The sequence below is a fragment of the Fusarium oxysporum genome, chromosome 7, assembly GCF_000149955.1.
Source record: "Fusarium oxysporum f. sp. lycopersici 4287 chromosome 7, whole genome shotgun sequence".
Classification (NCBI taxonomy): domain Eukaryota; kingdom Fungi; phylum Ascomycota; class Sordariomycetes; order Hypocreales; family Nectriaceae; genus Fusarium; species Fusarium oxysporum.
In genome coordinates, this window is record NC_030992.1 from 668,042 (window position 1) to 692,450 (window position 24,409).

The 24,409-nt window shown below is 48.6% G+C and overlaps 11 protein-coding genes across 12 annotated transcripts in view; 6 read left to right on the forward strand and 5 right to left on the reverse strand.

Moving 5' to 3' along the window:
- Positions 1–471: 471 nt before the first annotated feature.
- FOXG_04912 (serine/threonine protein kinase) lies at positions 472–4,923 on the reverse strand. Its single transcript, XM_018382961.1, has 4 exons — positions 4,038–4,923; positions 3,243–3,976; positions 2,409–3,171; positions 472–2,359 (listed from the first exon to the last, which is right to left on the reverse strand). Exons 2-4 carry the CDS (start codon positions 3,816–3,818, stop codon positions 618–620), a joined length of 3,081 nt encoding a protein of 1,026 aa, XP_018239793.1. The 5' UTR covers positions 3,819–3,976; positions 4,038–4,923; the 3' UTR covers positions 472–617.
- Positions 4,924–6,029: 1,106 nt separating this feature from the next.
- On the forward strand, positions 6,030–7,189 carry FOXG_04913 (alcohol dehydrogenase; the record flags this gene model as incomplete). Its single annotated transcript, XM_018382962.1, has 3 exons — positions 6,030–6,139; positions 6,206–6,559; positions 6,619–7,189. The coding sequence occupies 3 exons, from the start codon at positions 6,030–6,032 to the stop codon at positions 7,187–7,189; spliced, it is 1,035 nt and encodes a 344-aa protein (XP_018239794.1).
- A 158-nt stretch (positions 7,190–7,347) lies between these two features.
- On the reverse strand, positions 7,348–8,494 carry FOXG_04914 (uncharacterized protein). The gene has a single exon (XM_018382963.1). The coding sequence runs from the start codon at positions 8,341–8,343 to the stop codon at positions 7,486–7,488; it is 858 nt and encodes a 285-aa protein (XP_018239795.1). The 5' UTR covers positions 8,344–8,494; the 3' UTR covers positions 7,348–7,485.
- Positions 8,495–9,285: 791 nt separating this feature from the next.
- On the reverse strand, positions 9,286–11,072 carry FOXG_04915 (uncharacterized protein). The gene is made up of 3 exons (XM_018382964.1): positions 10,675–11,072; positions 10,346–10,627; positions 9,286–10,297 (listed from the first exon to the last, which is right to left on the reverse strand). Exons 1-3 carry the CDS (start codon positions 10,901–10,903, stop codon positions 9,462–9,464), a joined length of 1,347 nt encoding a protein of 448 aa, XP_018239796.1. The 5' UTR covers positions 10,904–11,072; the 3' UTR covers positions 9,286–9,461.
- A 179-nt stretch (positions 11,073–11,251) lies between these two features.
- On the forward strand, positions 11,252–13,555 carry FOXG_04916 (uncharacterized protein). Its single transcript, XM_018382965.1, has 3 exons — positions 11,252–11,788; positions 11,837–12,304; positions 12,352–13,555. The coding sequence occupies exons 1-3, from the start codon at positions 11,360–11,362 to the stop codon at positions 13,408–13,410; spliced, it is 1,956 nt and encodes a 651-aa protein (XP_018239797.1). The 5' UTR covers positions 11,252–11,359; the 3' UTR covers positions 13,411–13,555.
- Positions 13,556–13,589: 34 nt separating this feature from the next.
- Positions 13,590–13,847, reverse strand: FOXG_18932 (uncharacterized protein; the record flags this gene model as incomplete). The annotated part of the gene is made up of 2 exons (XM_018399083.1): positions 13,590–13,675; positions 13,733–13,847. 2 exons carry the CDS (start codon positions 13,845–13,847, stop codon positions 13,590–13,592), a joined length of 201 nt encoding a protein of 66 aa, XP_018239798.1.
- Positions 13,848–14,599: 752 nt separating this feature from the next.
- Positions 14,600–16,639, forward strand: FOXG_04917 (uncharacterized protein; the record flags this gene model as incomplete). The annotated part of the gene is made up of 3 exons (XM_018382966.1): positions 14,600–15,027; positions 15,087–15,319; positions 15,375–16,639. 3 exons carry the CDS (start codon positions 14,600–14,602, stop codon positions 16,637–16,639), a joined length of 1,926 nt encoding a protein of 641 aa, XP_018239799.1.
- Positions 16,640–17,461: 822 nt separating this feature from the next.
- On the forward strand, positions 17,462–21,953 carry FOXG_04918 (uncharacterized protein). The gene is made up of 2 exons (XM_018382967.1): positions 17,462–18,087; positions 18,138–21,953. Exons 1-2 carry the CDS (start codon positions 17,886–17,888, stop codon positions 20,798–20,800), a joined length of 2,865 nt encoding a protein of 954 aa, XP_018239800.1. The 5' UTR covers positions 17,462–17,885; the 3' UTR covers positions 20,801–21,953.
- FOXG_04919 (uncharacterized protein) lies at positions 20,689–21,968 on the reverse strand. 2 transcript variants are annotated; one of them, XM_018382969.1, is made up of 2 exons: positions 21,081–21,968; positions 20,689–21,012 (listed from the first exon to the last, which is right to left on the reverse strand). In XM_018382969.1, exon 1 carries the CDS (start codon positions 21,792–21,794, stop codon positions 21,156–21,158), a length of 639 nt encoding a protein of 212 aa, XP_018239802.1. In that variant the 5' UTR covers positions 21,795–21,968; the 3' UTR covers positions 20,689–21,012; positions 21,081–21,155. The 2 variants fall into 2 exon arrangements, with proteins under 2 accessions (XP_018239802.1, XP_018239801.1); XM_018382968.1 differs by having other exon boundaries at positions 20,689–21,968.
- A 1,276-nt stretch (positions 21,969–23,244) lies between these two features.
- On the forward strand, positions 23,245–23,867 carry FOXG_04920 (uncharacterized protein; the record flags this gene model as incomplete). Its single annotated transcript, XM_018382970.1, has 3 exons — positions 23,245–23,297; positions 23,365–23,436; positions 23,489–23,867. The coding sequence occupies 3 exons, from the start codon at positions 23,245–23,247 to the stop codon at positions 23,865–23,867; spliced, it is 504 nt and encodes a 167-aa protein (XP_018239803.1).
- Positions 23,868–24,149: 282 nt separating this feature from the next.
- Positions 24,150–24,409, forward strand: part of FOXG_04921 (uncharacterized protein) — a gene marked incomplete at its 5' end in the record, with an annotated part of 3,532 nt that continues 3,272 nt past the window's right edge. The window contains one exon of the mRNA XM_018382971.1: positions 24,150–24,407. Coding sequence (XP_018239804.1) covers positions 24,150–24,407 — 258 coding nt within the window. The remainder of the gene's footprint in view (positions 24,408–24,409) is intronic.

Sequence of the window (24,409 nt, forward strand, 5' to 3'; positions counted from 1 at the left end):
TGATTCATCTCTAACGCGGTCATCTTGAGATGTTTCCACAGTGGCTGTATTTCCTAATGGCCTGAATAGGGCTTGGAGGTCCTCTCCGATCCCATTGCCATCACGATAGCCTCGTCACTCATCTCAATTGCAGTCAAACGAGCTCGTGCACGATCAACAACCTGAGAAAGCTTCTTCTCTTACAAGATATCAGCCACTTGTTCATTCATAGTCTGTGATCTCAGTTGGTGAAGTTATTATCTCTGGTTGTTTCTCTGCTCTGATCTTGGCCGAATTATGGTCGTCGACGTGACCATCTCCTGGATCTGGTGATGGCTTCTTCTTCGCCTGGCGAAAATAACCGGATTATTTATGGCTCCATATTGGGTAATGATGTATTTGGAGGATCATGTTATTTGCGTCGACTGTGGTTCAAGCAATGTTCTATTGGTCACCCTCAATACACTTTAGGGAAGTTCGTCATCCAAAGCATGGAGTGCAAATGTGTAGATTGTTCTAAATGTCTTCCAAAATGCTCAACATAAAATTTCATCCCAAATATTACATATCTGCATATAGAGCATTCTTCTGCGATCGTCCCATGTCGGAGGTTGGGTAACTCACCAAACAGTAGCAGATCAAGAGAGTTGCTTCTTGCGGCTGGTCCCAAATATGACAACAGCATCATTCATCCCTCGAGGCAATGTCTGTATCGGACCTTTCTTTCTTGCTTTACTCTTTTCCAGTCTCTGCGGCATCTTCGGGCATATCTCGGGTACAATCTTGCAATTCTGGCAGGGCTCAAACAAATGAGCATCCTCACACGACCAAACCAGATTCTGATAGCATCCGGATGCCGAGAGTCCTCTGATGCAACGTAGACTCACAGCAAGATATGTGTTGCTACGGCCACCTGGCAGAGGAGACCATTGCCGACACACCTGGTCTGGTTGCTCCGGGACTATCAAGTCGCCAATCTCCTGTGCGAAGAAGACGGGGATCGAATCTGTGAATGGTAACCAACAGGGCGGAGAGCTGAACATCCGGGAAGCAAGGACTTGTCTCCGTTGGCTCACAGCCCTCTCAAGCCCATCTACGAGTTCAAGCCAGTCCCACCCCTTGATACTGCAGCGACCCAGCGACAAGGTGCCACGGGCGCCCTCGTCACTGCTCGCATTGATACTCCTCGTCTTTTGAATTCGGCCATATAACCTCTTGATAATACCCGAGATTTTAATATCTGAGGGATCCTCATCGGCCATCTTCTCGATAGCAATGCGCTCTGAATAACTCCTATTGGCGAGGACGTTGAATGCAGCGGCGCCTCCGTCTGCACTCGCAGTGGCGTACTGAATGCCTCGCAGACCTTCTCGCTGTGCCCATATATTGAACAACTCAAGGATCATCGATAGTTGGGAGACCATCCAGGCGCGTTCGTTCTGACTTTGGGTGTCATAGATAATGACTGGCATGTTCTGCGAGATCCGCAGGACTTGCTTGTAGGTCAGATCCTTCTGGTCATCAAGCTCACGCTTATGGCCGGTTCTTAGCCTGAACCCTATCGAACCCTCTGCTTTAGCACCCCCTGCACTAGAGCCCAGAGTAAGCGAGTTCACCGATGCCTCTATGTTGGGCTTTTCGACCTCTGCATGTGAGTATTGTGGTTCATTGTGATATTGGCGGCGGGCCTCGGTACCCAACTGCACCATAGCCTTTTCACAGTACCCCAAAACTGTGATTGATGTTCTCAGAGTGTCGTAGACCGGAATTTTGGTCCACAATGGACCACCATTTCTGTCGGGAGGGATTGCTGGGTCTCGATCTCCCTCGTCATCTAAGGTCTTCTCTTTCAAATGCCATTGGATAACAGGCTGTCGGCCGGGGAGCGCCTTATAAGAAGTTGGGTAGAGGAAAAAGGAGATACCATCGAGGTAGATACCAGTTGCATTGCCCTTGTCGTCCTCCAGGCTGACATCGCAAATTATCTCAGCCAGCTCAAGCATGGCATCAAAGGGCATCTGCAAGCCGAAGACACCTGGGTGAACTGGAACCTCAAAGCCCTCGGCCATGACCGTCGAAGGGAACAGAGGGGTCCAACAAGTGCCCGGTGTGCCATGCTCTAGAGGTTTCAATTCTTCCAGTGAAATATGAAACACGTGGACCTCATCTCCGACACTTGGTGCATGTAGGAAGCTAACCGAAGAACTGGTTGTCTTCTTCGGCTCGGGCAGTCGGAAGGTCGCTACGATCCAGCAAAGAAACTGTGAAAATATTGATATCTGAGTTGGAGAGCCTTTGAAGAGCACTACTGGAGTATCTTCAGAGTCTCCACTCATGAACAATGGCCGGTTAACTGCAGGTTCTTTCGGAACTTGGGTGTCTTGACGTCGTCAGTATCACTACTATAAACGAGGAGAAGTAGAACCCACCTGTCGAAGGTAGCTTTTGAACAAGAAATGCTTCTAGATCTTCCAGAAACACTGTGCCGTTATCTTTCCAGGTTGCTGAAACATATTCCTGGCAGCAAACCGCCAAAGAATTTGAAGAAGTTCCTGTTATAGTGAGGATTGGGCCAAGATCATTGCTGCCGTCTAGTTCTTCCTGTACACAAACTGGAACCTGCCAGCGAACAAGAAACTTGACCAGGCAGGTGTCTGTGTCATCGAAACTCTCCAAGGCTTCAAATACCTTCGTTTCAATCATCTGCGCAGCCGCCAAGCCACTCTTCTTGTCAGCATTTAAGAGCTTTTCGGGTGAGAATTCCTTCTTTCCAGAAAGAGTCTCATCAACCGTCATTGAATGTGGTTTTCTGATGACCAGGCCAGCGTCGTCAATCTGTCGGACTCGTATAGATTGGCGTTGACTCTGGTGGCTACGCTCTGTGAACTTTTGCGTAAGCCTTAATCGACTCTGGCGCGAATATGTATATTTTCTGTCAACCACATGTGCCTCGACTGCGATGAGCGCTTTTGGTGGTGTTTTGCGGGGGCCAGGTGTGGGCTTCGCGATGTAGTCCCTATGATTATCATCCTGGACTCTCTGGTCGACACCTTTAAATTTCTCGAGCAGCTCACTGGTGGAGGCTCTTTTCACATCTTCTGTTCGTACAACGATCATGTATTTCTCGATGATGTCCAGAATATCATGAACGTAGTTTGTGCATGACTCGTGATGGTCAAGTCTTCGAATGAACTAACGAAGTATGTCAGCTGCTCATCTAAATTTCTCCGGAGGTTGCGGTATCCCTCTCCACGCTGACATACACTTAATACTTGTGGCTTGACTGTAAATCGACGCAACTCATCGTCCTCTAGTTTGACAATTGCAAAGAAGCTATCAGTCTTCATGATACCCGAAGTGTCCTCTGTCAGTCGAGCATCTGCGAATGCCTCAGAAAGCTCCCAGCCCCCTAAAAGCCAGCAGACCATCTCAAGTAAAACACAACCGAAAGACCATATATCGGAAGATCGTGACATAAATTCACCCTCGATATCAATCTCTGGAGGCGCATAGGTGTATGTGTAACCCACGTTGGTGTTTTTTGTGAAAGACCTGCTACGCTCCCGGTGAAATTTGGTAAGCCCAAAATCTGCCAGAACAAGTAAGCCATGAGGTTCATCATCCAATTCAAACCAAAGTATGTTCTCGGGCTTAATATCCCCATGCCGACCATAGGACTGTACGCCTTGGGAATCGTGAATAGCATCCAAGGCCGCAAGCAAACCGAGAGTTTGTGTAGACATCCAACGGATGACGTCGAGATCTCGGTTTCCAGTCTTTGAAAAAGGGTCAGATTTCCAGAACTCGTAGAGATTGCAAGAAGCCCAAGGTAATATCATGTGATATCTGTCATGTAGCTCAAAGGTCGCCAGAAGTTGAATGATATGCCGATGGCCGACACCATTGAATCGTTGAAGCCCTTCAACTTCATTGTCGAATTCAGAACGGTCCTCAAGCCTGAGTATTTTGAGGGCAAAATGCCTTTCGCGGCAGATTTCTAGCAGTAATTTGTTAGATCATCTTATTTTAGCACATCGCTAGAACGCTGACCAACTCACCACCCCTCGGAGAACCTTCTCAAATTCGTGAGAAGATTTGTCGATTTTGATAGGTTGAATTGTTGAATAGCCACCTTGAGTTATATGCCTGCCGAATTTCTTCAGTCCAACCTCAGACCCGTTGAGACGACACCAAGGTAAAATTGTCCTCCGGTGGAAAACGTGATGAAATACCGGGATATTGTCTCTGGGAGCATGAAAGAAAGGGGCCGTGAACCTCCATTGACACATTTCAAAGGACTCCAATTGATAGGGACGAAATCTTCTGAAGCAGCCAAGGGGATTTTCATCGCCTTCCTTTCGAAATACAGCATTCTGTCTTATATCCAGAGTGAGGGGAAGGTCATCGTCACAGACTCGATGTTGGATGAATTCGTGAACTTTCCCTTCTTTTTCAATCATGACCAGAATTGCAAAAATCCTCAGGTACGTCTTTTGACCTGAAGGCATTTTAAAAGGCATTTCCTTGTACGCATCAGCCTCATCGGCGTACAACGGTCCAATTTGATCTGCATATTGTGATGCAAGATCCCCGTACTCTTTTTTTAGATGGGCCTCAATGCACGCCTTGTTCAAGATCCTTGACAGGGTTAAGAATGGCAGGAATGTCTGATAGTAGTAGTCTGCGCATTCTATAGAAGAAGATCGTAAGCGGTCCGCAAGGTTATTGGAGTTCTCGAGGCTGTAAGGGTCCAGAGTTTCATCGTTAACTGAGAGTGTAGGAATATTTATATCGTCCATGGTGTGCAGGATGAAACTCGTAGTGGAGCAACGAGACTTGTGTCTTGTGCACCGTTTTGCAGTATTTGAGGAGGGCAAAGACAGATATGACAAGAGATAGGCTTGGGGAAAGGGTCAGGGACCTGGTCAATTTCAGGGAAGTTGCCAAGTCCTAGATGAGGGGGTAGGAAAAAGAGCGGCTGAAGTAAACAGTGCATAAGTCTCATGATAACCACCCTCTACTACCAATAGAAAGGACCTGGGAAAGTCATATCAGCTGTGGCTGCAGCTCATCCATGTCAAGTCAGCACATCGCAGCTTAATCCGTAAGAAGACTACCTACACCATTTTCAAGAAATGGGAAATCAAGTTGAAATGTATAGAAAGCACAAAGCGCAGGCCAGAACGTTCTACGTCACTGTTTAGGCTTAAAGGCCCGAAAAGCGCCTGGGCGCTGACACCATCACTATTAGAATATGCGAGAGACGTCAATGTAGTAGTGCCACGTATCAATACATACCTTATGCAGCCACATTAACATCCCAGCTCGAATGTCAGCATCTCATTTCTTTTTGAGTGGCAGCCTTGTCACAAGCACGAAAACATAGGTACAGGTCACCTGACAGAGATATCACGATAGACACGCGGTGCTTGGTGTGATTGTGTCTGATATTAACCAATCACTGCCGATATGAAAGCTAACGAGAATGAAATTTCAGGACGTTGGCCCTCTTCGCGCTATACTCTTCAATAAAGTATCACATATTTCCGAGATAAGAGATTTTGACCTTTGAAGAAGCGAATGAGCGTCTAGCTATGAACCCTACGAGAGACACCTATCACTCCTATGCGGAAATGTAGCGGAGCTCGAAGCGGAGTTCGCTTGCCTTGGGTCTATTCACCTTCGGATACTGCAACTCCTTCACTTACAAGCTGGAGTTAAGGATACCTGTTCGGAGTTAAGACACAGGTCCCCTCTCCAGACTACAACTATACATTGCATCTTTCCGGGGTTAATTTTCGGCGATAGCGATCATGTTATATGCGGTTAATTCTCCAGTGCAGTTACCTCGGATGGAGACGGCAGCTTTTGCCGCCCTGATCTTTTGATCCATAGTCTGCTGTTCCTCGGGAGGGTAATCACCAAAGACAGCATCTTCGAGGCCATTGATCCGAAGAATGGCCTTCTGAGCTGGGCAATATTGCTCCCAATTGGAGGGGCCGCCTAGCTTGAGCTCTTGCGGAAGGAAAAGAGTATTCTCCTCAATCGTCATGGCACCTCCAGCATCTCTTACCACTAAACCTCTCAGCAGGACGGGACGACAAATACCCGCTCTCGGATTCGGATTGATGGGCCTGAGTGCGGTCTATGGGCCTGTTGAGTATATTTCCCGTTCTATATGTTCTCAAACTCACAATAGCGTTCATACTGACACTCACTTCCCTAGCAATGACGAAGAACGCTTGGCAGTTCTGGACCGTGCCTGGGAGCTCGGCTACACAAATTGGGACACAGCCAATGCCTACGGTGACAGCGAGGTCCTGATCGGGAAGTGGTTCAAGCTACATCCGGAGCGTCGGGCTGACATATTTCTCGCAACAAAGTTTGGACTGAGAGCCGGAGTTAACGATAAGGGCGAGTGGAAAATGTGGGCTGATAATAGTCCCGAGTTCTTCAATGAGTGCCTCGAGGGAAGTTTGCAGAAGATGGGCGTTGATTACGTTGATCTTTACTACGCCCATCGTCTTGACACCAAGGTACCTGTCGAGAAGACGATGGAGTTGATGGCCAAAGCTAAGCAGTAAGCTACACTACCAAAAATCTCTGACACCTTGGACCGTGCTGATATATCTCTATCAGAGATGGCAAAATCAAAGCCATCGGCATCTCCGAATGCGCCGCCAGCAATATCCGCCGAGCCTACGCTGTCGCCCCCGTCGACGCCATCCAGGTTGAGTACAATCCATTCACATTGGATATCGAGAAACAAGATATACTCTCCACGTGCCGTGAGCTTGGAATCACAATCTTCGCGTACTCACCTCTGGGTCGTGGCTTTTTGACAGGTCAGATCAAGAGCAGTGATGACTTTGCGCCTGACGACCTCCGCCGCATGTTGCCTCGCTTTAGCCCTGAGAACTTTTCGAAGAACCTAGCCCTAGTTGAACGTCTTAAGACACTTGCAGATAAGAAGGGCTGCACGTCGGGTCAGTTGGTGCTCGCGTGGCTGTCGGCGCAGGGCGAGAATATTATCCCAATTCCTGGGACGAAGAAGATTAAGTATATGGAGGAGAATGTTGGCTCACTAAAAGTGCAGCTCTCCAAGGAGGAGGTTCAGAAGATCAGGGATGAGGTCGAGAAGGCTGAGGTTGCGGGTCATCGAAACCCGCCGGGTTTGTTCAATGAGTATTCGGTTACTGTTGAGCTTTGAGGTGTCACATCCGGATAGGGATCCATAGGAACAAGCCTTAGTGGAAAAGAAATCCCAAACTTCATTGGAGCCTATCTCTTCCATAAATATTGGTACATATGCTAGCAATTCCAATGCAAAGGAAAGTGAAGCAGTTGTCCCAAAAGATCTGGACGGATGGCAAAAAGCTTCAAACATTCTTCTTATAAAAAAAAGTTCAATATTCAAACTGAAATTATCAAGATCTATTCTGGTGGTATAACAACGCTAGTCATGACAACAAATCATATCATACAAAATCAAACCCAATAACCCCTTTACTCGTCATTACTCCACTTCCAGGCTTCCGAGATAGCCTTCCAGTACTGCTCAGGATGCTCACGCATGTGTCCAACATGGTCAGTATCCACAAACAGCTCCTGTCGAGTCTCATAGCCTCTCTGCTGAGACTCAGCAATGTAGCCCTCGATATCCATATGAGAAATAATCTGATCCTCCTTGCTGTAGAGATACAATCGCTTGGAGTCTAGTGTCTCGTAGTTTGTATCATCCACAACTCGCAGAGCGAAAGCACCAGAAGGCTCTCCACCAGTGAGCTTCTTGATAACAACGTCCAAGGTAAGGACAAATCCCCAAATGCCCTTGGTGATGACAAAAGGCCAGGGGAAGAACTTGGCGGTGCCGAGGGCCATGGCGTGCGACCATTGACCTAGTCTCTCCCACGACCAAAAAGGGTTTCCGGGCGTTGAGTCAAGGACGAGAAGTTGATGAGGCATCTGTCTACCATTCTTGTCCCTGAAAGCCTTGAGCGTAGTAGCGTAGCTGATAGCACCGGTGTTGGACATGCTGTGAATAAGAATAGGCGCCGTCTTTTCTTCGAGAAGTCCATCAAGGTTGTCGATAACATGTTGCATAGCGCGTGTTCGTGTCTCAAGACCCGTAAACATAGCGTCTGAAATAGGACTCAAGATGATAAGAATCTTGGAATGAGGGAAAAGAGCGCGATAGCCCTCGGCGTATTTCCCAACATGTCTAGCAAGTCCATCGCCCCAGCCGTAGATGACAACAGCAGCTGGATGATCCGCGGGTGGCTTCTCTGAAGTCTCCTCGCTGACGAGAAGTTTGGCGTTGATGGTTTTGAAGCCCGCAAGCTCAGGAAGTTTTTTGCCCGACATTTTCTATATTATAAATAGACTTATTATAAAGGGTATTGGCTGTGCTGACGAGGGATTGGCAAGGGAGAGACCCATGGGAGGCACCGACATTTTATATATCTCCTTAAAGTAAACTAAGTTTTTTAGTTTCAAAGGATCGAGTAATGTGTCGATTGCTGACATGGTTTTTCGGCCTGTCAGATTCTATGTTGGGGACAGCGTGTAAAGTCCGTCGGACGTTTATGCGGATGAATTGCTGCTTTTGGGTATTGGAGCGGTCCCAGCAAAACATCCTTCAGCCCAACAATATGCAGCCGAGGTTCGTGGAGATTTTTTATTATAAATTTGGAGATGGCATCGGGGAGTTTTATATAATATGTTCAGTGACATGTACATGTATTCATGTGAGTTCAATTGCGTTTACAAAGCTGAATGGAACGGCAATCAATGGACGGTACAACATTGATCCACTTATCAGCAGAGATTTAGAGACTGGAAATCAAGATGCACAGATCAGTCTTGGCATGCGTCAAGATTGAATATCATGCGCCAAGTGTTGAATCTAACGACGAGTCATCTCCTTCGGGGTTATCGAGGTTGCGTGTATCTTACTCAGACTTGCTGTAGCCTAATAATCAACCCACGATTGGAATGACCCAATTTGTCAAACAGTTGTTGGATGGCAGACCTCATCCCAAAGTAAGCTAAGATGCCAAAGAGGTCAGACGGGACTGATAGTGTAGGACTGAGTGATGAGGGTCTTGAGGGCGATTGCAGAGTCTAGTACACAGTCATCTGTGAGTATGCTCAGCTATCTATCGAAAAGAGTCAAACGACTCGACACTGAATCAAATAAAAAAACATAAAATCGGTATGACTACTCACCTGGCATGACGTCTCACTCGAGGAGGAAATTTGACGTATCAAAAGGTAAGCATCATCTCTTGCATCCGTGAGAAAGGCTTGGGCTGTTTAAAAGCTGCAAAAGGCAGTCAGGTTATTATTTCTTGTCTGTCTATCATAAGAAGTCTAGTGCGGTTGAGTGGTGACATGTAAAGCTCTCAGCTTTTTAGTTTTCATAAAACAATGCAATGCATCCTGGTATATTTCCGAAAATCAAAACAACGTCCAATACACTTTTAAAAGGTAGCTGTGATCTTCCATCCAACACGGTGGACTCTTGCAGCAAGGATGAACATGGTGCCAGCCAGGCAAAAGACACCAGCAAAAATCTTGACTCCAAGCCACCCAGTTGGTTTCTCGAGGATAGAGCCGTTGATGGGGTTGGTCGTGAGTCCACCGATCGAGGAGACGAAGAAAACAATGCCGCTGCGGAATCCAATTTCCGGAAGAGGCGAAATCTGAGCAACGAGCGGTGCAATCAGAGAGACGTATGCGCCAGAGCAGAAACCAAACAAGGCAGCAAAGGCAATGATACCGTCCTGCGAGTTGCAGGGGATCCAAAGAGCAAGGATCCAGATAGCAGAAAGGAAGCCGACAATGATGAAAATGTTGTAACGGCCCATCTTATCACCAAGGATTCCTGAACCAACACGACCAAAAAGACTGGCAGCGTTAAGAATAGGAATCAAATACTGAACAAGGTTGGGGTCCACGCCAGCATGAAGGGCCTGAACGGGCAGGTAGTCGATAGGAACGAAGAGTCCGTAGGTGAAGAAGAAGAAGCCAAGCATACAGAAGATGAATTCTGGCTCGTGGAATGGCCTGACCAACTGGGCGCGGGTGACCTTCTGAGGGTTGGGAGGGTGGATCGATCTGACTGTGAGGTTGGCGATGATGAGGAGTCCGAGGATCATAAAGGCACAGATTCGCATGGACCAGCCGAATCCAACTTGCTTGATGAGACGGGTGACCATGATGGGGAAGATGACACCACCGATACTCGAGCCGGTTGCAAGGATGCCAAAGGCAGCTCCTCGATTGCTGTCAAACCATCCGTGAATCGTCGATAGGGCTGAATATGTTAGCAGGTTTCAATATGGAGGGCAGGGACGAGGCTTACCCGGCTGGAAGATTGCTGAGACACCGATGGCAGAGCATACACCCTGAGACAGAAGAATCTGGTAGTACTCGGTGCTAATCGATGCCATCATGATACCAAAGACATGCATGACACTTCCGACAAAAATCAACCACCGCGGTCCATGGCTATCATAAAGCTTTCCGATAATCGGACCCATCCCCATGATGAAGAAGATCTGCAGCGAAGGGATCCATGCGATAGTACTAGACGAATACTGCTTCAAAAGATCGTTTTGGTAGTATTCCTGGAAAGCGCCAACACCTAGGATAATTAGTCAACGCAACAGAAATACACAACATAATACTCACTGTTGATCCAACCAAAACTGCAAAACGAGGTACACCAAGCGCCAAGAACAACAAGCCAAGCTGTAAGACCACCATCAGGCGCGCCACTTCCAGCTGGCCTAGCTGCAGGCTCAGGCTGTGTGGTACCCTCCTCAAGATCAGACTTTTCGTTGTTGTAACCAACCTGGTTCTGAAGCGTGAGCTCCGAATTGCGAGGCGACGAAGGTGCGGTGGTTTGTTGAGCAGCCATGATGAAAGATGCTGTTTATCTGATCCAGGGTTGCTTTGAGGCTCTAGTTGTTGACATGGGCGTCGAGATTTATAAGTACCAGATGCACGGGAGATCTGAGCCTAAAAGGGGTCTATAGCGCGCCTTATGGAGCTCCATATTCACGGTTATTCGTTCCATTCACTTAATTTCGCGACGCGAGACTTCCAAAGGCCGATGATGGTGGATTGTTTGCAGCCGAGCCCAAGTCTCTGATTCGCCACTTCGGTCTCGGAACCACTATCTCTACCGAAGCCGACGCTAGTATATCGATAAGATCGACTGCAACGAATTAGAGCTCGTCATTGATCTCACCATCTTCAATATCCCAGTCACGGAGATAATCCCCGGTGATCTCAGCTTACAAAGACCGAATCCTCATCCGTAAAATACCACAGCTCTCGGCCTGTCAATTCTCGGTCGGTGTAATACCACATCATGTCTTCTCGGCCCCGAACTCGGTCGTGCGCCGTGTGTCATCGCCGAAAAGTTCGCTGTGACAAGAAATTCCCATGTGCGCAGTGTGTCCGGTCTGGCTTTGAGTGCTCGTATCCGCCTGCGGGGCCTCCTGCACGACGAGCGAAGAAGACGACAATTAATGATGTTGCAAGTCGCATTTCGCAGATGGAGAAGACGATTGAGGCGTTCAAGGCTGGACAAGCTGTGTCGCCGCAACCGACGGTGTCTGCAAGTTCAGTGACGCCCGCGAATAGTGTCCCCACGCCGGCGAGTACAACTGCAGATGTCGAGAGCAGGGAAAGGGTTGGAGGTTCACAGAATGTGGGTTCTCGTGAGGGCCTCTTGTTCAATAAGGGGAAAAGTAGTCACTATGTCAATGAAGTTCTCTTTTCTCGAGTCATCGAGCAGGTAAAGACATTCGAGTGGTTTGTGGATCTCGCGCTAATACATGCTCAGGAAGACGATGTGCGAATGGCCTTGGCAACGCCCAGAGACGAGCCACCCCACGATTCCAATTCCCCAATATGTCGCTTGAATCCCATGGGATGGCTATCCGCTGGGATTTCGTCCGTGTCTACCGCCGTCTATCACCCTCAAAGACGCGTGGCTGTTCGACTATGGAAAGTGTTTGTTGACAGTGTTGATCCATATGCCAAGGTTCTGCACCTCCCTACCGCCGAGACAGTAATCTACACGGTCACAAGCGATCCCAGCAAAGCTTCGAATGAAAACTTGGCACTTTGCTTCGCTATTTATTACGCCTCTGTCACTGCCATGGGCCCCAATGAGGTACTCGACATTACTGGGGAGGACAACAAAAAAGCTCTCCTGAGATACAGGATGTGTTTGGAGCAGTCACTTGCCCAAGCAGATTTCCTTGATAATCCCACAATCACCCTTCTGCAGGCCATTGCAATATACGGCGTATGTTTATAATAAAAATGTCAAAGAGCTTCACTAAATTCAAATAGGCCGCAATGCGTGTCCATAGCTCCGGTCGAGCCGTCTGGATCATGAATGGCCTCGCACTTCGATCCGCACAGTCAATAGGTTTGCACAGAGACGGCAGCAAGCTCGGTTTATCCCCCTTTGAGTCAGAGATGCGACGTCGATTATGGTGGTACTTTCAAGAACGAGACGGAAGAGGTGCCGAGGATTATGGACTGCAAAATCCACCAAGCTTTAATCCAGTATATGGTGTTGAGCTGCCACGGAATCTGCACGATAGCGATCTATCTCCAGGGATGAAAGAGCTTCCCCCGTCGAGACCAGATTGGACGAGGATGACGTTACCACTGTGCTGCAATCAGTCGTCTCAGGCTTGGGCTCAGCTCTTTCAGATGAGCTGCTCTGCCGATGGCATACCAGATGAAGATGTTCGAAGGCGGCTCATCAAAGATGCTGTCGAAAAGGTCGAAGGAATTCTGCAGCGGTGCAACCCCATTATACCAGAGCAAAGAATGACGATTCGAACTGCGCGATTAATCCTCTGCAAAGTCGACGTAGTCACGCGCCGCCAATGGCAGATTCTTCGCTCGCCAGACGATCGCCAGCCACCAATGGCCACAGAAGCCGAAGTCACCGAAGCAGTCGAACTTCTCGAGCTCTCCAACAGCATGTGGCAAGACGACGACCTCATCGCGTTCCAGTGGCTCGCGCGCGCATTTCCCCAATATCACATAATGCTATTCATCCTCCGTCACTTATGCGTATGTCCTCGTGGAGAGCTAGCGAAAAGAGCTTTTATAGCTGTAGAGGTTCATCTTGGGTATTTCAAGACGAGTGGGAATGGGCCCTTGAATGGGCTGAAGTGGACGGTGCTTACGACGTTGAGAGAGAGGGCGTTTTTGTTGATGCAGAAGGTTGAGAGGGAGAGTGTAAATGTGCAACAGGATGAGAGGAGTCAGCAAATGGGATTTCAGGGGAGTGGGGAGGGGATGCAGAGTGGGAGTGAAGTCGCTGTTCCGGATTGGAATATGATTTTGGAGGAGTTTCCGTTAGACATGGAAGACTTTTCGTTGATTTTCTGACGGGTAAGAGAACATTTGTACGATTACATGAAGTAATATGACTTAAGTCAACATCGATGCATACATAGTACAAAACAAAGATGTTATATCTTGTTTTAAACAAAGCGAAACTACCCCATCTTGAACATGATTTACTCTGCTACCGCCATTTCCCGCTATTTGAATTCCTCAACGCATCTTTATACACCGTCATACCCAAACTTGGTCAAGCCTTGAGGATTCTGACTTTTCAGATTATCAGAAAGTGTTCCTTCTTCTTCCACGTCTACGAGCTCCTATCTTGTCAGCTCTTGGTGGGTTTACAAAGTGATACAGGACTTACGTGCGGCCCATCGAAAGTAATGCTGTTGCCAAAGAGAAACGAGTCCCACAATCAACTGAAGAATGCCGAATATGATGGAGATGACGACTTCAGCAGGAAGCATTGATTGAGCCATGGAACAATTAATCTAGTTTGTATGGCTGGTAAGACGGTTCTGCTCCGTCTATTGCTTGCTGAGACAAACTAAATGAGTTCTTTGAACTTATGAAAGAAAACAATGCGAAGAAAATCTTAACAACTTTGAATATGACACCAAAAACCCGCAGCCCTTTTTAATAAGATTTCAGCAAAGAATAGTAGTTTTGCAGCTGCACAAGTGAATATGGCTTCCTTGCATGAAGACCAGGTCTAGGGGAGCCAAGAAAACTTTGACATTATATCAGGGTGCCAAAATAAACTGGTCTAAAGGCTTACTAAGATATACTAAACTTACCTAAACCTTTTTATCACTTAGGATAAAGGTCCTAAGTCTTCTTGCTTCCTGAGGTAGGTGTACCGTGTTTATTAGTAGCTGTTGGTTGCTTGCATGACACCCATGTCTCAGCACAAAATAGTACTTTTGAGCTCTCCTCGACGATTGGATGAAAGTCCTGTGGCGTACAGGGATTGAAGAAAATTGTTGTTTTGTCCCCCCTGCTTCACCGCAAAATAGTAGTTTTGTAAAATGTGATGAGGCTGACTCTTGGGTGTTGACTCCCCCGCGGCAGCCTTCTTTTCTCCTTTTTGTTTCTTTAAAATTATTTACGACACCGCTCTCGCTCTTCAGTTTCTATTCATTCTATCTATCTTTTATTCAGCTTCTTTCCCGACAGCAGTGGTCGATTCGCCGGCTAATAAGGTTGCTGCGAAGTGTCACCAATACTCACCATGGATCCCTGGTTCACAACTCCAAACGATTTCTTCAGTGAATTCGACAATTTTGGTCAACAATTTCCTGGCACCCACCTACCTCCTGGTTTCGATATCCCAGCTCCGCACGAACAGGCTCTTGGTGGACAATTTATCGCAGACCAAAACCATTCATATGCTCCACCCGATCCGACATTTGACTCTTTCATCCAAGGGCTCCACGATACCTCTTCTACTGGCAACATGGATGTTTTGGGGGCCGCCCAAATTACGCCTACTCCTACAACGGGCCCTCCCCGAAAGAGTAGGAAGAAAAAGGCCCCGACTTTACGTGATGAGGACTGGGAACCATTTAAAGACCGAATCCTCGAACTCTATGAGACGCACAAGCTGCCACTCGAGAAAGTTAAAACCATGATCGAGGACGAATTCGGCTTCACCGCTCAGTACGTGATTTCATTATTGAATTAATAACAAAGTCTCAGGGCTTACTGATATGTGTCAGGCCACGGCAGTATCAAAGTCGCATAACCAAATGGGGCAAAGACAAGAATATCAAGAAAGTTGAGATGACAGCCATCGTCAGGAAGCATCAGCAGAGAGAGATTCTCGAGACTGGCAAAAGGAAGCTGTGTTTCACGGTCAGGGGTAGAGAAGTTGAAGCGGACAAGATCAACCGATGGATGGACAGAAATAATGTCCCACGAAATGATTTGTATGCTCCGAGTCCCGCGGCATGTAAGTCAAATCCGAAAAGTCCTGAAGTCAATGCAGCTGACTTTGGATACCGAAGCTACCCCGTCAGCAGTCAATTGTAAAACAATTTCTGAGAGAGGTTCCCTAGCCCACAGTCCAGCCTTGTCAGAAATGAGTCTCGCCTTCTCTTCCGGTGGCATCACACCAGTAGCTCAGAGCCCAATGGCATCTTCTCCCGCACACTCCGTACGAGGGATAATTCAAGGCCGCGGCAGTACTTTCACCGGGCAAAGTCCGGCTCCTTTCTATCAAGCTCTTCCAGCACAACTCCCGGGTACTTATCCATCAGCTATAAGCCCTGTTGATCCACATCTAAGCTCTACATTAGCCCCCCGGCAGTATCGCTATAGACAAGCTGATGAAGATCGTCTACGATCAGAACTATCTGTGGCAGAGACCTTGTTCGGCTCCGAGCATGTTGAGACCCTCGATATATTGACAATGCTGACTAATGTTCTTCTTCAACAAGGGAGATACAAGTCCGCCGAAGAAATGATTCGCAGAGCGGTCACAGGCTATCAGAAGACAGTTGGGGGTGACGATATTCGCACTCTCAGTGCTTTGGAACTCCTAGGACAAGTTCTAGCACGTCAGGGCTTCCATCGTCAAGCCGCAAAATTCCTGGAAGAATTACTTGAATCCGAAAGGGTGACTCTCGGCGAAGAGCATCCATCCACTCTGTCCTGTATGGCCGAACTATCGAAGGTGTATACAGATCAAAGACGGTGGCGCAAGGCTGCTTTACTTTCTGAGCGAGTGCTAGAAATAAAAAAGAGGGTATGCGGCGAAGCGGACCACGTTACGCTGAGAAGCATGTCAGATTTGGGGGTTGCATACATGTGGTTGGGGCGATTAGAAGAGAGCAAGCAGCTAATAGGACAGGCCCTCAAATTAAGCAAGAATATCTTGGGGGATGAGCATATTACTACGCTGGTATTCATGTTAAACCTGCTAGTTTTATATGTACGACAGAGCGATTGGGGTCAGGCAGAGGTGATTGCAATGCAAGCTATCAACACATATACGAGAATAATGGGCGAAGAACACCCTATCACTATGTTCGCCAAAGGAGCGTTGGCTGATGTATATGAAGGTCTGGGACAATTAGAGAAAGCCGAAGAAGCAGGAGAGCAGGTGTTTGAGATGCGGAAGAGAATACTTGGGGGGAAGCATCCTGACACACTGAATACCGCACATGTCTTGATACAGGTATACGAGAAACATAAAAAATTCAGCAAGGCTGAGGATCTTAGGAGGAATATTAGGAATATAGCCTTAGACAGGCGAGAGGATTTCATTTAAGTTAGTTCTCTCGATTACCAGCGGGAACTTGAAGCTCATTGCTACAAGTAGGAAAATCAGTCAATCTGACGAGCAGAAGTGTCCAAGGAAAGCCAGGAGACAACCTGACACAAAAGAATATCTCTAGTAGGTAACTGTGTTAGTCTCTGACGGTGGTGATGTGAAAAAGTTACAAAGCTGCAAGACAGATGGTAGTCTGCCATGTGTCACGCGACAATAAGAAGGACGCGGTACCCCTATATTCATTGTTTACAAAAAAGTCCTGGTTGATTGATATTCAGCAATGAAGCGACTCGGTTGTGAGGAATGCCAGTTGGTGCCTGACTAAGGCGATCGAGAGTGTCGATGTAATGCTGACAGATGCTGATGTTGATGTCGATGTTTAGACCGCCCTACCAGAAGTTTATCGTCGACGCCTCCCGCATATGAGTGGGTAAATCGAGATACAGTTTAGACTACCCTGTAGATTTGGCAAGACGAGATGATGACACGTTGGCAGATGTTTTTACTGTAGGAAAGCGTTCGATCTCTAGAATTAGTCAGATGTTGACTGAATATGATGTTTTAATATCGCCTCATCTTCACGAATCTTTTTAAATAATTCTGTAGGGCTGCTTCAGTTGCATAAGCGCTCAGCCATTCCTCCACCGCTAGAGCCAGTTGGGAAGGGTTCCCTTTTTTGGCTGCCGTCCCCTCTCGGCAGAACGAGGCAAGCCCAGGCCATTCCAGGGTATCAGCCAATGCCAAATCTCAGATGAGCGGGGCTTGTTTTGGTATGGTCCTGACCTGGGCCTTGATTCGGAGCCTCCACCTCCACTCTCTCTCTCTAATCTTCCCGAGCACTCCATCCATCCATTACCATCCTTGAACGTTTGGTTACCCGTCTTTATTCATCCCTCCCTCCCTCTCTTTACTTGTTTTGGTCACATATTATCCACCAACTTTGCTCGAGTCTTTGTTCTGGCTGATAATCTATTTATTGTATTAGCCCCTGGTCTCTCAAGTCCCTTCCCTCGATTGCGTCACGACATCTCGACGTCTCCTTGTTGCCTGCTGTGCGCGTCCTGTTGTGACATTATCATCTCAACGTTTTTAACCGCCAAGCTTACGCTGCCCACGCATACGCATCACATCCCATCTCATCTCATCTCTGACCGCTGTCTTGCGCTCAACTGTCTTGCCGCCAGATCATTGCTTGAAAATCGAATTGCTACATCAACAGGGGCCCGAGGCCTCAAAGTTCCCAATGTCGAATAAGAACGAGGCATTGTCCTCGATGGATCCCTTCTCACCTGCACATCAACCCGACGAGGGTTACTCCGAAGATCCTCTCACACCAACCGTGAATCAAGAGTTATCGACCGCTCTTGCTACACTACGTTCTCCCTCCGACTTGAGCACATGGCTTGTCGCGAACTCGTCGCTTCTACCCCTCGAGGTCAGAACAGGTACGTTGTGTTGATTGGATTGCTGGGGTCTGTTTGCTGACTGTTGACAGAACTGACCATGGCGTTACTCGACAACTTACCTACGTCCGTCATCGCCGAGATCGTCCACCGATTGAATCCAAGACTCTACATCGACTTTATTCAATACCTCCCTGCAGAGATCTGTCTTAAGATTCTAGGCTTCCTCGATCCTGTTTCCCTCGTAAGCGTTACGCAGACATGCCGAGCCTGGTACGAATTGGCACTTGACCGAAAGCTATGGGAGCGTCTATACTACATGGAGGGGTGGAAGACCATCATGAGCGAGATCGAAGCCTGCGAGACTAAAGTTAACAACGGCCTTGACCACTCGATCCGTCACCTTAACCGACTCCAGTCAATGCAGGACGCCCATCCCAACAAGATTCGTGCCGTTGTCAATTCGGATGAGGACCTCGAGATGACAGATCGTGACCGCACGCCTGGCCCCAGCGAGACCTTGGCCGGCGGAAGCATGTTCGGTAGCCCTTCTTCCTCCTTCTCGTCGAGTCGACCTGCGATCGTGCCCATGGGCGAGATGGACCTTGATGGTTTGTCGAGTAGAAACCCGAGCTTGGATCGAACACCTTCATCATCATCCGACAGCAGAGGAAAGCGTAAAGAACCCAGCGGCGATACCGAGTCCTCTCTTGCTTCAATGTCACTAGCCGATGCAGCCAACACATTACCACCGTCATCATTGTACATCTGGGATGTGGGTCGATCACGATATCGTATCAACTGGCGCTATCTATACGGCATGCGACGGAAGCTGGAGGCGAATTGGGAGCTTGGAAAATACACTACTTTCCAATTTCCTCATCCCAATTTTCCCGAGGAAGGACATCAGGAGTGCGTTTATGCTCTACAGTTCGACAAAGACTACTTGGTGAGCGGTAGCAGGGATCAGACCATGCGTATCTGGAATGTTCGCACCCGCCGACTTGTCCGACCACCTCTGACAGGACACATGGGCTCCGTTTTGTGTCTCCAATTCGACGCTGACCCCGAAGAAGATCTCCTTGTTTCTGGAAGTAGTGACTCCAACGTCTTCATCTGGAAGTTTTCGACTGGTGAGCTGGTGCAGAAACTAACAAGGGCTCATCACGAGTCCGTTCTCAACGTGCGCTTTGATAAACGAATCCTGGTTACGTCTTCCAAGGACAAGACGATCAAGATCTTCAACAGGCGCCCGTTGAAACATGGCGATTTGGGCTACAACGGCGGCGATCTAGTCGGCCCAGTACCTGTTCACCTGCGAAGGTATGGTTATGAGCCGGACCTTTCCCAGGAACTTCCTGTCAAGCCTCCATTCACCATGATCGGTCGTCTGGATGGACATAGTGCTGCCGTAAACGCGATTCAAGTTCGTGACGAGACCATTGTTTCCGTATCAGGAGATAGGCATATCAAGATATGGAGTTGGCCAGATCAGGCCTGTACTCGGACCATTCCAGCACACGACAAGGGAATCGCGTGCGTGGAGTTTGACGGGCGCAGAATTGTGAGTGGCAGCAGTGATTGGGAAGTCTGCATTTTTGATGCACCTACTGGTCTTAAGGTTGCTCAGTTGCGAGGACACGCCCACCTGGTGCGTACTGTCCAGGCGGGATTCGGTGATCTGCCGTACAGCACAGCAGAAGACTGGGCAGAAGCCAAGGCGGTTGATGCTGAGTACATGCGTGCACTTGAGGCTGGTGAGATTGACAATGCCATGGACCGAAGGCATAGGAGAGACCGTCGGGCAAATGCTGGAAGCTCTCGACCTCAGGATGTTCAGGCATATGGCGCCAAGGTTCCCCCCGGAGGTGGTGGAGGCAGAAGGTATGGTCGCATTGTATCTGGTTCCTACGATCAGAGCATCATCATTTGGCGACGCGACAAGGAAGGTGTTTGGAAGCCGGCAATCCATCTCCGACAAGAAGAGGCTGCAGCAGCTGCCCAGCGTGAGGCTGCGGCCAGCTTGTCGAGCGCAACGTCGAACGTCGCGATAGCCGGATCTCTGGGTAGTAGGTCTTCACATTCGTCCACAATCGTACCACGATCTCCGCCTACGAGCGGCACTCCTCTCGGGCCTTTGATGCTGCGCGATCACCACGGGGATACCCAGCGAACGGCAAACTCATACCAAGTGCTGATTGACCAGGCGGTACCCCTTGGGCCCAGCTCGTTGCAACATGTACTTGCAACATACCCGATTGCGCTGGCTCACCATTCCTACCTACAAGCCGCCATTGAACGCGAGACATCGCCTTTGGTCCGAGCCCAGCTTAGAGGGGTGGTAACGGATGCTTTGGCCAACCTCCAAATTCGTCAAATGCCGATGCGACAGCAGTCGAGTTCTGGTAGTTCTCACATGTCCAGCGATAGCGGCCGTACCAACCCGAGATCCGGTCAAGCGCCTCATGCGGTGCCTGTTCCAGGAGGACCAGTTGCGCAACCTCCGGCTAATAACCATGCACAAGGTGCGCCTCCTGGACAACCAGCCCAACCTCCAATTCACAATGGCCATCATGCAGGCCATCATCCTCATATCGCCGCGGCCGAGAACACGTCAGCACGGGTCTTCAAGCTACAATTTGACGCGCATAAAATTATTTGCTGTAGTCAAACCCCAACGATTGTTGGGTGGGATTTTTGTAATAAGGATCCCGCATTGGAAGAAGCTGTCCGATTCTTTGCAACAGTCGACTAGATCTGTAATTCTGGACCATAAACGTATATCTCAGAAAGCATTCTTTTGAGCGAGGGAGTTGGGTTATATGGGCTTGACAGGGTCTTTATCGAGAATAACTGCAGAATCATCAAGAGTTCCATCGGCTACAGTACGATTGGATGTCTTGTGTGTACAAATGCGTACTGGACACCTGCGGATACTCAGGATCGATGTTCTTCAACAGGTAGAAACTACAAGTTTAATGCATTCATGACAATATTAGAAGAGTGAAATGATGTGCTTGGGTGACCCTACGAACCTAACCAACGCCGTGACAAGCAAAACCCATGTAGAAATCTCCGAGAAGTCCACCGTGATCCAGCAACGCCGTTCGTTAACCAGCAACCTGCTTCACCTTGTCCTCAGTCTGAGGAGGCTCGTCCACAAACTCTGGCACGACCTCATCCTGCAAGAAACCCGGCACAGCACCACCCATCTCATGCTCCATCTCGACCTCCATCCCCAACGCCTCCAACTCAGCATCCAGCTCATCCTCCTCCACATCCTCAGGAATATCGTAACTCCTCGCCAAGCTCTCCTGAATCTCATTACCCACATCCATCAAATCCGCCATCTCATCCTGCAACCTCTCAATCTTATCAATATCAATCTTGCCATACTGCTTCTTCAGCTCCTTATTCGTCGTCTTCATCGCATCCACCTGCGTCATCACGTTCTTCAGGTTGTCCTGCATGTTGCTCGCCTGCTCCATGTTCCACACCTGGCTCTCGAGCTTGTCCTTCTCCGCCTCGTACGCCTTGCGGCGCTGCAGCACCTTGAGGGCTTTCTGCTTCATCGCTTGCTTGCCGGGGCCTTCGCGCATGCGGGAGAGCTTTTCTTGGTAGGCGCCTAGTTCGGCGTTGAGGGCTTTGAGTTTGGTGTCGAGCGAGGATATGCGGGTGTCGAGGTTGGTTATAGCGCCGTTGAGGGTGGGTTTGGGGCCCGCGGGCTTGGAGCCGAATAGGCGGTTCATCTTGACGTTTATAGAGGGTCGATGTTTATACAGAGATTTTCTGTCCGTAGAGTGAGAGTGTAGAGGGTAGATATGCGGCGTGTGCCGTGTGTCGTGGAGGTAAGTGGTGGTTGTAAGGGTCGGAAATGGTGGCCTGGAGAGATGACGTTCACTGCGCACGCGGCTCAAATGGATGGATGGGCCTGGAGCGAGCGGCGGGGCGGGGCGGACACCCCGCCTTGGATCTGAGACTCAAATCGAGCTACCCTAGAGCCAAAGTACGAAAATTCGAGAATCAGAGTTTGGGACACAATTTTGAGACACGCTAAGTGAATGAGTAATAGAAACATGTATTCACAATATCTAGACATGCTTTTGCAATAATTCAGTAGTTTTCCAAGGCTAATCCAGCTCGTTTTTGGTGGGTTGTTGCAATTGTCGTATTCTGCATTAAAAGGACCCGCAGAAAGTAAACAAACATTCCTGTCAAGCAGAAAAGACCCTGACCTGGTTTAGCACAACCGCTGGTTCCCGCTTATAGTCCAGGGATTTTGATCACGGATGTCAAATTTAATGCTATTGTTCAGTTTGTGGTACTCGGAACGAACCTATGGCTTGAGCAAAGACGTGAACCATTTCTGGCTCGGGTGAGACATGCTATTACTCGACACGGGAGAAGTTCATTAGATTGCAACAGCCAAGCCCAGGGCAAGGCGGTACGGCACTTCAGTGTCATTCATGAAATGTGATTGGTCTTTCGACTGTGTCAGTGTCTAACTCTGACCTACATCTTTAAGCATGTTCCAACGTCTTGGGTTGACATATGGAGGCTTGATACATGATAATGGCAGAATCACCGTCGAATAATAAATACTGGCAACAAAATGGAGTAAAATCAATCTCATTTTAGACCCTATTGATCCTTGGCACTCTCATTTACTAGAGGTAGATCGTGGTGGTCTGTGGTTTGACAATGATCACTAAGACCAAACGTAAATGTCTTCTGCACCAGTGAATCAACAATTGAAGAACAATAGCCAACAGGAACAAGAATCGTTGGCCTCACAGCAAGTAAAGTCTCAATTGTTTACTTCTGCTTGTCATTGACAGGCCATCACTGCTTGCCAGCTGCCAGCAGTGGACCCTGAAAGCGGTGACCACGCATGACCCACAATTATCTGGTGCCCACAGACGCGTCCGGAGCTCCAAGCCCAGAGCGCCTCCATCTTCGCAGCCCACATCGAAATTCATTCGCAAAACAAAACAAACTCTCAACTTCTTTGCGCACCAGCACTTGAATTCACCAACGAACTCTTCACGGACTCAACTGCTAATTCGCAAACACTTTCATCACAATCTTCAGCTTCTTCGAGCTTTGATTTCCCATTTTTCGCATCCTCTTCGCATCGTTACCCCGTATCGCGGGAGGTTTGTTTACTTTAAACCTTCTCTTCCGCGCTGCATCTTCGCGATGGCGGCTGCGGACGTCCCCAAATGGGGCTTTGGGCAAGAGCCCATGCAAATGTGAGAATATACTCTGATCATGAAGCTACCATGCCGTCTCTTGAGAATACTGACATTTTATTTGCAGCAAACCTGTTGCGGCCGACTTCATCCCGCATTTCACGACAACTGGCGACACTCGTGTCGACGCAGGCAAGACGTAAGTTTGCTCGACCGTTGAACTCAAAACAGCCTCACTAACGGTTCTATAGATTCCTCAACTTTGGAAACTTTGCGTTCAAGCAGTCTCTTACCCGACCGCCTGCGTGGGAACGTGTCCCTACACATTCGCTTGCTGCTCCCAGTTCGAACCGACAGATCATGCGCCGAGTTACAGTCTCCAACGAACGACAGCCTGCTGCACCCTTCGTCATGTTCCCAAACGTCTCTGCTATTCCTGTTCCTACTCGCGAGGAAATCGGGTTCGACCTTACTCTTCCTCGCAAAGTACAACGCCGACAATCTTACCAACCTGCCTCTAGGGAAGCAGTGTTCGAAGATATGTTGATGTTCTCACATGCACAACACATGCACAATCTCATGACAGCCAAGGGTAAGCAAGTTCTCAAAAATTTCACCGATTTTTACTGACATTTTATCTAGTCGGTGTCGTGAACAACCTTATCGAGACTCACTCTGGCCATACACGCGAAGACATAGAAGCTGTCAACCGAGGAATCGCACAAATCGTTCCGCTCAAGCGAGTTGCTAGACTCATCAGTACCGATCTTGTCGATACAGACAGCTCTCCTGTTTCCCTGGTGCCCGCCAGAGGTAACCGATTGAAGCTGTACAACGATATGCTTCTTAAGATCCAGGCTGCCAACCGATCAGGAAAGGAGTCGGTCGATCTCGGCACTGCGTCTATCGCAGATGTCTCTACCGCACTGCGAAACAGTCGCCGGGATCCTCGAAAGCGCCTCGCTGCTATTGGCGAGCCCGACCTCTCCGTCATCATGGATGAGGATGAGCCAGAGAGTCCCACCGTTGTTCATGAGCCTGTTCTCTTTCCCGAGTCCCGTTCTCCCTCGAAGCGACTTGCTCGTCTCCTCACCAGCAAGGCCATCAAGAAGGGCGTTCTGCGACTTTCTGGCGGGTTTACCAAACTCCTCCCAGGCTCTCCCAGCAAGACT